Source organism: Motacilla alba, chromosome 1A (genome assembly GCF_015832195.1).
Source record: "Motacilla alba alba isolate MOTALB_02 chromosome 1A, Motacilla_alba_V1.0_pri, whole genome shotgun sequence".
Classification (NCBI taxonomy): Eukaryota; Metazoa; Chordata; class Aves; order Passeriformes; family Motacillidae; genus Motacilla; species Motacilla alba.
In genome coordinates this window covers 14,568,479-14,580,820 of record NC_052031.1, presented here as the reverse complement: position 1 = coordinate 14,580,820, position 12,342 = coordinate 14,568,479, and the positions used below count along the sequence as shown (strand labels likewise).

Genomic DNA, 12,342 nt, shown 5'->3' with positions numbered 1-12,342 from the left:
TTACACATACATATTTATCACAGTATTTGTCCTTCCATGTTTGTCAGTATGCTATGTGTGCATATCTTTGCCCTATATATATTTAATCATGTCTGATTGCTGACTTCTCACTATTTAGAAATTATTGACTGAGGGTTTGGGAGTGTTTGATGTAATTCTCACATGGACAAATCCTACTCTGAAGTTAAGGGGAGTTTTTCCTGAGCAGGGAAAAACAGTGTTTGATGAGAAAGATTTATTAATAGACTTTGAGCATTAATGTGCCTCCAAGGATGCAAGCAGCCTGACTCTGTTACTGTGAGAATTTATGTTGAACTGTAGGAAGATTAAAGCAAAGCCTTTCAGTTGTATCTTAGCCTAATTTGATTTTAAGGCTGAATGATTCTGCAAGAGTCAGAGGGAAACTAATCCCACTCAAAGTAGTGAAGTTTTTCTACTAGGTATTGTCTATGTATCTGACTGGAGTTCTTCTCTCTTCTAGGTTCTGTCATAATGCTTACAGTGATGCAAACATTATTTCAATAGCAATAGACAAATCCATCTACTTGGCAAAGAAAAACAGCCATTTTGTGGAAATCTGGGACAAGAAGACAGAAAAACTTTCTGAATTAATTGACTGTGCACATTTTCTTAAGTAAGTGGTTTATTTCAGATTTTTGGCCTGGTGGATAAGAAGGGGAATATCAGATTGCCTTCTCTAGCATGATACCCTAACCTGCCAGAAGTAAGGCATTTGTCCAGTTTGTTGGGCGAGTGTTGATTTCCTGTCTTGTCTTTTGGCCCAGAACTTCTGAATATTCAATGCAGAATCCCACTTTTTAAAGACCCCTTCTGTATTTCCCCAATTTCTCTATGATGCCAAGAAGGCTCATTTAGCTCAAGAAAGAAGAAAGTCTTTTGCTGTTCAGGTACTAAGGCTAATCCAGTTACTTCCTGCATCCCCTGAACAAGAATGTTTTTACAGTGCACAAATTCAGTAGAAAATCAGGTTTTTATTAACTGTGACAACTTTTTCATTTGCATTCAAATTGTTCCTCTGCCTTAGCATGCCACATCAATTTCTTTTTTATGATGAGGTTAGGAACAGGTGTAGGTGTGTTCTTCTTTCTTTGCTGTGATATTGACCTCCTTGCAGACTGGGGGAGAACTGAGAAGTGTTCCTGCCTTCTATTTAAAGGCCTTCTGAAGCAGACCAGATGGTTCTTTGGAGTCCAGAAGTTTTCATCCCAGTTTGCTTGCATGAGAAGTTTGTGTTTGGCTTGGTGAATGATTGCTTTAAAGTCTGGTATTCAGAGTGTCATTTTAGTAGCTGCAGAATAGAGTGCCACCAAATTCCAATGCAAATTCTTTCCATACTTATAGGAACAAAGTGGAAAAATTAAATAAGGAATCAAAACACAAACTGGCTTATTCTGGAAGAGTGAAGACCATTTGTCTGCAGAAAAATACTGCACTGTGGATAGGGACAGGAGGAGGACACATCTTGCTGCTTGATTTGTCAACGCGTCGTCCTGTACGAGTTATAGACAAGTTCTGTGATTCTGTTCGAGTCATGATAACGGCTCAGCTGGGTAAGTAAAACCTTCAAGTGATGAGTACTTTATAATCACTGCTAGGTTTAGGTTTGCTCTGTACTGCTTGTTAGGGTGTTCCAGGAACAGATTAGAATTATCCAGGATTTGTTCATTCATTCTACTCCACGGCTGTCATCTTCCATCAGTGTCAGGCTCTAGGGTGTGAACTGAACACCAGTAGGCTGAATACCTGTGCCCACATAAATCAGCAGCTCTTCCCTGGCTTGTCGCTGGTCTGCACATGAACTCCCCACCTTACCTGCATCCCTGTGCTGTACTCCAGCAGAGCTCTCATAATCCTCTGTCACGTGTCACTCTGTCTTCTCCTAGATGTGTCTGCCTTTGTTCTTTCTCCATCTCAGGTGTTACACTTATGGCCTCTCTCTGTGCACTATATTGGATTTTAATAATTTTTCTTTCATTGCTTATGGGCTAGTTTTGTTCTCCCATCCTCATTCAGGAATGGTTCTTCTAGATTTGGATCACAGGCAGATCACAGCCGAGCTGGTAAAGTGCTACACACCTGGACTTGGGGTGTGGACTTGTACAGATGTGCTGCTGCTGTCATCATCAGTTGTTTTGAGCTGCTGTAGGCAGGCAGGAGTGGTGAGGTTTCAGTGGTGACCACCAACAGCCACAGGAATGCAGCTGAGAAAGGGACACTCCTTTGCTTCCTTCATTCACTTCCTTCACCTGTGCACTGTTCTGCACCTTCCCCAAAAGTAATAAAGGCCACATAAACTCAAGTTTGTGGTACTGCTGTGGTGAATACAGTCAAAATACACATTAGTTCAAAAAGTACTTTATGGCACGGTATGTGGATTCCCATCACTTTCCACTGTGTTTTGGAAAAAACTCTGGAGTTTCCCTGTCAGTGTTATTTAAAGTATGTTTGCTGTCCAAAAAAAACAACCAACCAAACACTGAAGCTGTTGTGAATTCAGCAGTACACTGTAATTCTGCTAGCAAATATCACAGTTGCAGGCTGTGGATGTTTTCTCCTTACCATCAGGAACTTATTCTGCAGGCTGTTTCTTCCTTTCTGGCACCAGAAGAATCCACAGACTACAGTCTGGTCATAGTGCTGGCAACATTATACGAGTCAAACATACCTCACCTTGCTCTGACTTTCCTTTGCCTGAAACAGCAAGTGTTACAGTCTGGTCAGAGCCCAGCTGTTAATGGTGCCAGCTATAGCTCAGCATTTCCATTCCATCTAGTCCTGATGGCTACAATGTTAGTATCTTAAAGGGACATTTTCTTTTCAGCATTTTGTAAAGAATAGTTGCTATGAAAACACAATAATTTTTGTCTTGCTGCTGTCATTGATTGGGAAAATACACTGTATAGAATAGTGTGATTTAAAAAGCCTTGAGGCTCAGTCACATCAACAGTTTTAATCAAAATTTTATTTCTAGAAAAATTAATATTCAGGAGTTTAGCCGCATTTGCACAAATCTCAAGAACAGCAAATAAGATTGATATATGCAGTTTGATGTGTAGTTTTTCCTTTTGATCATCTTTTTGCAGCAATTATTTATAAGGGCTAGGTTTTTTTCCTGAATTCAAGGACTTGGTTTCTACTGGAATTTCTGAAAATGGCACTGAGGCTGCTGAGCAGTTTTTCAACAGTACCACATTGCTTACATGAAATAAGAGAAGATAGAGGGAAAAATTTTTATACTATTGGCGTGAAATAGTTTCATTTAAGGTTAAAACATGTAATGTCAAGCAGAGGTAAATATTTCAAGAAAAAGAGATTGCCAGACTTTGAGACATTAATTTTATCTGTACTTCATATATGAATATGGAAATACAATGTCGTTTTCCAGCTCTGTCACCTAACACATTGCTGTTCAATAGGCATGAGACTTATCATAGAGAATAATTTAGATGTAAATCTGTAGTTTATTTTGCAAGTGCAAATTTAGATTTCTATATGGTAATACAGGACCTAGGTCTAATAAGAAACATTATACTAAAGTTCCAATCACTTTTGTAAGGAGTATGGACAGGACAGGCTATAGAAAAAAATTAAATTTATGAAAAATCTGAGCATGGAACATGAGTATGGTTCCCACCATCCCTCACCTACTATAACCAGATTTACATCACTCTCAGAGGAGAACATAGTGCTGACCTCCTCGAGGCAGGAAAAACCTCTCTCTACCTTGCAGAGGTCCCCAGGCATGTTAAAAAATTTCCCAACTGCAGCTTTCACAGTTAAGCCAAACTCCAGTCTATTTTTGCCCCAGAAGCTGCTCCCTTCCTCATCTTTGCCCTGGGAGCACAGTCAGACTCTGTACTTAAAGCAGTGTGAGGGACAGTGCTGCGGTGGGGTGTCTGCACAGTGGGGGCTGCTCCTTCCCTGGCCGGGTCCTCACCAGGGACCTAGGGAGTAGGGACCTAGGCTGGGCCCTGTATTCCTCTGCTAGCTGAAAGACGAGGGCTCTCCACCCTCATTGTGCTGCCAATAGGAACAGGGAGCTGCTGTGCCAGGAGAACACATGACAGCTTCTGTCTACCTTTGCAAGACATTTGTAGACGTGTCTTGTTGTAAATAAGCAGGAAGTTGATATTGAAATACTGGCAAATTCTAGTTATCCTTTTGTGTTCCAACCCCTCCTGTCTTCCAGTCTTTTTTTGCATTATTCAGGAGGCACCTTCTTATGATCTATCCCCTATTTCCACTTCCCACCCATATGCCATCATAAGTTTAAAACTTTTAGTTCATAGTTTTTACTCAGTTTTTTGTCATATTTGGTTGGTTTGGTTTTTTCATAACTGAACTGGTACATTTTGCTGTGCACTGGGACTTCACTTGCAGCCTGTCTTTTTGCTGTGACATCTGTTTCCTGTGACTCTACCACCTCTGCCTGTGCTGTATAATAGGGTGCTTTGTTCTTGGGCTGGCTCAGCAGGCTGGTCAGCTGATCCTGTACTTATGCCTTGGATCCCTGATAAACCCTGACCTTAAATGGAGATGGGAACTATATTGTCTTTGTGTCTGGGTTTTTCATGGTTAATGATTTTGAATAAAGGGTCTGATTGATTGAACTCTGCTTTCTGTCCTCTTATGCTCTTATGCCTTGATGCCATTTACTCTTTCTGTCCTTAAATTACAAAATTCACAATGAAATTAAGATTTGACATTTTATTTCTTTGAAAAAGGGAGTCTCAAGAATGTGGTCCTTGTTTTGGGATATTGCTATAAAAGTGACACCGAAGACAACAAATATCACAAAGGTATCAGAATTGTGTTTTACTAACTTGTATTATTAGTGGAGGAGACACTATTGTGCTTGACTACTCACTGAGAATGAAGAGTTTATCATCAATTGACAAAATTTTATTGAAACACTACTATTAAATAGTTTTTGTTTTGTTTTGCGTATCTGGGCTCATACAAACTGAAAGTAAGTTCCAAAAATGGATCTAAGGAAGCCACTGTTTGAAGGATATAATACAATTTGTTGCAAAACTGTATTTGGAGAGTAAATGTCATTGTCTAATTGGAGAATGTATCAAATGGATTTCCAGAGGTGTCTGTGCTAGGTCAGGAATCCCCAGTGTTTTCATGAGTGATATGAATGAAAGAATAGTGAATGTACTTTTTAGTTTTGCAGACAACTCAGAGCTAAGACAAGCTCACCAGAGGGCAGGATTAGAATTCAAAGTGACCCTGACAAATAGAACTAATGGTCTGGAAGGAAATAGGATACAATTCTGTAAGGACAAATGCAAGACTTTTATTCAATTAGGAATGATCTGCTGTACCAGTATGAGGAAATGGTCAGCTAAAACAACAGTGCTGCAGAAAATGGGTCAGAATTGATCAGAGGCTGCTCATGAATCAGGCCTGTCACGTGGGTGCAGATGAGGCAAACACCACTCTCTCACCATGAAAGTGGTGTCTGTAAGGCATGAGCTAATTCTTACACTCTGCTGGGTGCTAATATGCCTCTGCTGCAGGAGCCTAACCATTTAGTGCTGAATGATCTGGACTATTAGGAATAGTCCAGAGGAGACAAATGCAACCTGTGAGGAAATGTTGCAGGGAGTTAAATTGTTTAATATAAATAAAACTGAGAGAGGTAATGATAATAGGCTTCAAATATGTAAATGAAGAGCATAAGAATAAAGACTTCTACATATTCCCTGTGGGTAGGGTAAGCACTAACAGGTTTCTGTTACAGCAAGGGAGATTTCGGTCAGACATCGGTAAAAGCTTCCTGAGAATTAGGACAGCTAAGTGCTGGAAGACAGACGAGCTGCATCTTTAGATTTTTATAAGAACAATTAAAGTTGATGCTCTGATCAGTGCCCTTCTTCATCTTTATCTCATCCCAGTTTCAGTGACTCCTAAAAATGTGGCAATGACAGTATAAAGTTAAGGAGGGCAAGTGTAGATGAGCTGACTGAAATGAGTCACACTTTAGAGTATCGGGTTTACATTGTGGTATTCCCCATTTCCTGTAACCATAAGAACATTTATTGGCTTGGTTGCATTTTTGCTTTACTTAAGAGTGACATTAATTACAGAGAAGAATCAGTGGCTCCAGAATCCTTTGGGGCCTTAGTTGGTAAGCCTCAACTCATGTAAGTGTTCTCAGTTGTCCCTATTCCACTAAAAACAGTGTGAATTCTTCATGAATAAAGAGCTGTTTGCATGAATGGAGACTGAGGAAGTGACCTTTTCTCAGTATATTCACTAGCTTATGAAATCAGTTTTTATTTTACAGTGAATGGGGTTTGAGTCTCATAGGCATTTAGGGGTATATCTGCTTGGAAAGATAGAGATGAAATTTTAGCAGGCATCTCAGTATTGGCTCAGTTGTAGCTCAGGTTAGTTCCTTAAGGCCCATGAGCACCAGAAATTTTTTTTTCAAGTACTTTTAAATGGGATACTCTAAATTTAGGAACTGGAATGCATATCATTGTGCAAGTACTAACAGCTTGTAACCCATAACTGCATCACCTCACACACAAAGTGTCATGGAATTCGTCTTCTGGGTCCTAAAGATCATGCTTCATTGGGTAAATTTATAATGGAGTGTAATGGAGAACAAGCAGATAAGCAAAATAATTTCTAATTATGCAATAACTTATCTCTGTTGCAGTTTTTTTCAAATTTTCTTTTTTTTTTTCCTCCAGAGTTACAATCCTGTGTGTCAGTGTGGGACATTAACCTGCCCCATGAAGTGCAAAACCTGAAAAAACACATAGAAATGAGACAGGAATTAGCAGAAAAAATGAAGAGCTTTTCTTTGGACTGAAAAGTCACCCTGCAAGTGCCATTTTTTTTTTCTAGTCTTCCCTCCTACCATACTGTGCAATACTCCTTTTTCCTGTTAGGTTTTTAACCTAAAGCAGGAAGAAAATTACCACGAAAGTATTCATAGAATGCCAAGAAGAAATAAGTCATTTTTAATATTTGAAAGGACAGAAAACTGTTGGGAATTTCTAATTCTAAAATGCTATCATGGATCTGTTGTTTACCTGTGTAGTTCTGCTCTCTGCAACTGTGGTTCAACTTAGGTATAACATCGTTCATCCAGTTTTTGATCCCAGTTAAACTGGGAATAAGCCAGACTATAAATGGCTCTAATTTACTTCATTATCTCTATGAGTTGACACTCTAATAAGAAGCAAAATTTAAGCCTCTGTGTGTTTACTGCAGTTTGCATGTATGAGTTTGCTCCTATGATTCATGGTTTAGTAATGTCAGAGCTCGTGACCCTATGAAAAAACATCATCTTTATCTAACAGCAGTGTTTAAAGGAATATGTAATTACTACATTACTCTTTGAATGCAACAGGTAGAATTGTCTGTATTTCTTCCATGAATAATTGACCTTTTTTTTTCATTATGACCAGAAAAACCCCATTGTGCTACTATAATAAAATAGCTCCAAATTCAACACACCGTGCGGCTTCGGCACGTCGGTGTCCTGGTGCAGCGCTGCAGTCCGCCTGCTCCTGGGAGACGCAGTCACACCGCTGGGAGCGCTGCCAGTCACGGAGCTCTGCAGCTCTCCTGAGGAGAGAAGAGAAAGCACGGGGTCAACGCTCTGATCTCAATGCTGCTATGACTTGCTCTTTGTCCAACTTGCTTGTTTGCTTACCTCACTCTAAAAAAGGGGAACTTCTGCTTTGATTTTTCTAACATGCAAAGTTTCCACCTATTCATTCTTGTTGGAATTTATGTTGTTTTGGGGGATAATCAGGGGAACCTTGAGGAGTGTAAAAAGTGGCTGCCTCTTCCAAATTTGTTTCCACACATCATCATTCAAGAGTCACTTTTTGCTGCTTTCTGGCTGTAAGCCCAAGCTGCTGCTTGCAGCCCACACTGACCTACTCTAAGGAAGTGCCTTATTTCTGTCCTGAAGACAGGCACTGTTTTCTTTTTTTGATACCAGAAGAATCTGCAGGGTGCTCCTAAAATCTCAGGGAGGGGAGCATCCAGAGCCATTCCTGAGTCTAGGGAGCCAAACAAGGTTGAGCAACCAAAAAGTTCTCAGTTTTTTGTTTGATGGGGTTTTTTGGGGGGGTTTGGTTTTTTGGGGTTTTTTTTGTTTTTTTTTTTAAAGAAAATTACATACTGGGACAACAGCATTTCTTGTGTCCAACTCTAGCATTGTTCTATTTTCTGCCAGTTGTGGAGTGCATACTCAGGATTATTTTCAGATATGCATCCCAGTTTCTATGAATTCTTGTAATCTGTGTACCGAGAAGAATTTGCTATTTATATGGGATTTTATAACTCAGAAAATATATATTATATTAGAATTAATATGTTTGGTTTTTTTAAAAGAAAAGAATATATGCATTGTGATTAAATTTATTTGTAAGTCATTTTGAAATGCAAGCCTAAACATTTCTATTAAAACTGTGCTTTGTTAATAATGTAAGTCTACTTTCTCATCATTGAATTTTTAAGGAGGGGCTTTTCAGTGCAGCTCTTGTGGCACTTAATTCCTTCAGGATGATGCAAACCCCTGGCTCTGTAGGTGTTACTGACACAGCTGCATTCCTGCTGCACACTGCTCTGTTGCAGTGCAGGTCTTGAGCCCTTTTCCCTTCCTGTTTTTCTTCTGCGTGGTGTTCCTGCAGTTTTTCCCAGAGATGGGAGGTGACCTGTATGGAGAATTGTCCCTGTGGTCATTCCTCACCTCTCCAAGATATAACATTGATCCATAGACTGGATTGTGTCATGTATTCAGTATTACAGGGAGGGCAAAGAACAAAAGAAACAGCAGCCAAAAGAGAGTCAGGAGCTCACTGCAAACCCAACTCAGCTGGCCACTGCTGATTTATCTGTGGCTGGAGAGAAAAATTCTGTCATGGTGGTAGCCCATGGGGACTGTTTATCAATACAGTGCTCATTCACACAGAGCACAGTGATCCCACTGCATCCTCACCAAATACTAAAAATAGTGCTGCAAGAAAATATTTAGAGAACATCTTGTGTTGGTGCTTCTTGTTAGAAGCGCTCACGGACTGGCATCCCCTCCCCAGCTGGCACCTGCCACCAAGGGCAGGAACAGCACCATTGAAACCTGCACTGTAAGGAAACCTGTTCCCAGAAATATCTCTACTGACAAACTATGAAGAAAGAGGAAAAAAATCCATAACTTTGTGTTCACTCTGGTTTCAGTGGAGCTGTTTGAAAACCAGTGGAAGCTGATCACATAAGAGGACAAGTTCTGTCAGATATAGTTCTTGCATACTTTGGATAACACCCATCACGTGAAAACAGATAACCCTTACTTCAGAGAGAGCCTGTTTGCTCATGGGAAACAAGCGTGTGGTGTGGTGTGACTGAACACCTGAGCTGGGACAGTGAGTAACCCCATGTCCCTCACTACCCTAAAGGGTACTGGGGTTTAAACCTAAGGGCAAAGAGACTAAACACACACAGGGAGCTGAATGCTTGATTGGATACTGTTGGGGTTTTTTAAAAGCATCCTTCCCCTCCTGTGCTACTGACTTTCATTAGAGTAATTCTTTTTTATTGGTTGCTTGCTCTGATGAATTACATATGCAGAGTCACCTGGTCATTAATTTTAACCTCATTTCTTTTACAAGCAGTTCCTGTCCCCTCCACTGTAAACAAGCTGCACAGCCTGATTTAATGCACTTTTGGTATTATGTCCTGGCATTCCTCTGAACTCTCACACTGCCTCTAGTGTCCCATATTATTACCCTATTACTTCTTCATGCACCACTTTGGGGCAAAACTGGGACACATAAGGGAGGAGAGGGAATGAGGCCTCTCAGGTGTGGTTTAACCCCCAAACGTGGGCATTTGCAAGACAAATAATCCATTTTACAATGAATGCTTCAGATACCAGAGACATGAGAAAGTAGTCAGGGAAAACAATGAGTCTTAGTGAATGAGGAAAAGACAGTAACAGTCATATTTTTCTATTAGTCTTTCAAATAGAAAAGCATATGAACAGTTTTTCTCACTTACTTTCTGGCTTTTGTCATTAATTTTAAAAAATATCTGGAGAGATCTCCCCTTACTTGCCTTAAGAGAACCAAATTTCCTGATCAAAACTAGCAAGTATTCTGTTATTTCTGTCTCAAATAGTTCTTCATCCATATTATGAACTCATCCCAGGACTGTACTGACCTGCACAGTCTCTTATATAAAGCCTTCTTCATGGCCTTTAAACAGGTATAACTCACTGGCTGCCAGCATACTATTTGGTCACTTTTCTTTTTTTTTTTTTCTTTTTTTTTTTCTTTTTTTTTTTTTTTGTTAGGCAGGCATGTGTCTTTGCAAGAATTAGTTTCTAAATACAGAGTAGCATAATCACATGAAAATGGAGAATTATTCTTATTGCATATCTGTATTTTAAAATTCATTGTTTTAAGAGGAAGAAACCACAAGATGTATTAGTTATTGCTGTGTTAGCAAAGAAAAACCTCATTTACCAAAAATTTAGAAGTGAACCCAGGTGAAATTTCTAACAGTTTCAGCAATGTTCTTTGCTGCTCCTGTGAGATGTGTAGGCACTGTGAGGACAGCTGTGCCTTAAGCTTTAGGCACCACAGCAAGACTCCTCAATACTTAGACTGGTCCTTGGTCGATTAAGTAGCAGGATTACAAGAATTATTAAATGGTGATAAAACTTTTTCCCCTACAGTGACTTCGATGCTGACTGGTACCTACCTTTTTACATGGGTTGTTTGGATTGAGCAGTAAACTGGAATTATTTTTTTTTAGGTTATTCAAATTTATGATACACCTATAGATCTATTCAAAAAAACAGTAGTTTTTTTAAACCATAACAATGATTCTAGTAAAAACATGATGAAAGTCAAAAAGCAAGCAAAGGTCTTTTCTTTTTTCCTTTCTCCTGTGTTGCTTTGCCTTTCTGCTGCCAGAGGTTTAAGTGCTGCTGTCAGTCCCTACAAAGGCTGTCACTAATTAGTGAGGAGAGACTTAAAAATCAATGCGCTGTCTTTGGCGTACGTGATTATTTACTTCACTTCACCGCAGCCCATTAATGTTACTGACCTGAAAAGTTAAAGCAGACAGAAGAAGGGAAAGAAATTTAAATCTCCATTTAGGGGCCATTTTAGTGCTTTGCCTTTTCTGAACCATTTTTTCCCGTGCCTTTTTCCGTGCTTTTCCCGTGCCGTGTCCTGGCCCGGGCTCCTGACGGCGCGGCTGTGCCTGGGAGAGGGGCAGGCGCTGCTGAGGGGCTGTGACACCGCTGCCACCCAGCCGAGAAGCACTGAAACCATTCTGCAGGAAAGCGGGACGGGAGAGAAAGCAAGGGGGAGAAGAGAGATAGAGAAATAAATAACAAGCAGAAGCTGGCAGCGTCAGCGCTGAGCAGCCGAGCCGGCAGCGCTGCGGGGCCCGGGGCCCGCCTTTGGTGCTGCCGGTGCCGCCTCACGGATCCCCTCAGGGCCGTCCCAGCGGCGAGGTCGGGCAGAAAACGCGGCCGAACGGCGCCTGGTGCTCAAGGGTGACTGGGCAGGAGCGAGCAGGCTGGAATCCCCTCCAGCGACATGGGGCTGCATCCCAGCGGGAGCTGCCAGCGCCTCCTGCGCCAACGCCCCCCGTGCCAGAGCCGCCCGGCCTGCCCCGGGCACGGCTCCCTGTCTGGGGCGCCCCGGCCCTGCAGCAGCTCGCCTCTGCAGAACTGTTCAGCGGGGCTGCGAAGGGGACACAGCCCTCCACGGCAAACTCCCTTGTTAAGCGAAGGGGGAGCCACAAGCAGGCCCAGCAGGGAGGGAGAGGCCCCGGTGAGCCCCGCGCAGAGGCCGGGAGCAGCGCCGCAGCTGACGGGCTCGCCCCGCACACGCAGCGCCGCCTCCTCCCCTGCTCGGGTCCCGGCGGCGCCCAGCCCGCACAGCACCATCGTGCCCTGAGGACACAGCGAGGTGCGACAGGCCACGGACAGTGACCCATGGAGCGGCGACGGAAACAGCTGACACTTTTCACTATAAATACACCAGCGTAAGGTCGGAGAGTCTCGCTTCTGCTTTTTATTGCCACGACACCTCTGCAGTTGCCTTGAAAACATCTGTTTTCTACGGAATTACAAGAAACATCCACCCCTGCCACCATCTGCCAGGCTCCTGGGCTCTGCAATTTGGACTTTAAATCAACTGAGCTAAGGCTGAGGCCCAGAAATGACAACTTCATACCAGTATCCTCAGAGATCACATGAAATAAGTATTTTTTAAAAGCTAGAGGACGCTCTCAAAGCTATGAGCCCTTGGATGAGCAGCAGCAGAGGCTGCA

The 12,342-nt window shown here is 41.8% G+C and overlaps 1 protein-coding gene across 3 annotated transcripts in view; it reads left to right on the top strand.

Moving 5' to 3' along the window:
- LRRK2 (leucine rich repeat kinase 2) overlaps positions 1 to 6,861 on the top strand; it is a 62,486-nt gene extending 55,625 nt beyond the window's left edge. For all 3 annotated transcript variants that reach the window (XM_038153970.1, XM_038153972.1, XM_038153973.1), the window contains 4 exons: positions 482 to 634; positions 1,363 to 1,571; positions 4,746 to 4,820; positions 6,729 to 6,861. In XM_038153970.1, the coding sequence (XP_038009898.1) occupies positions 482 to 634; positions 1,363 to 1,571; positions 4,746 to 4,820; positions 6,729 to 6,850 (559 nt within the window). In that variant the 3' untranslated portion in view covers positions 6,851 to 6,861. The remainder of the gene's footprint in view (positions 1 to 481; positions 635 to 1,362; positions 1,572 to 4,745; positions 4,821 to 6,728) is intronic.
- Positions 6,862 to 12,342: the final 5,481 nt, after the last annotated feature.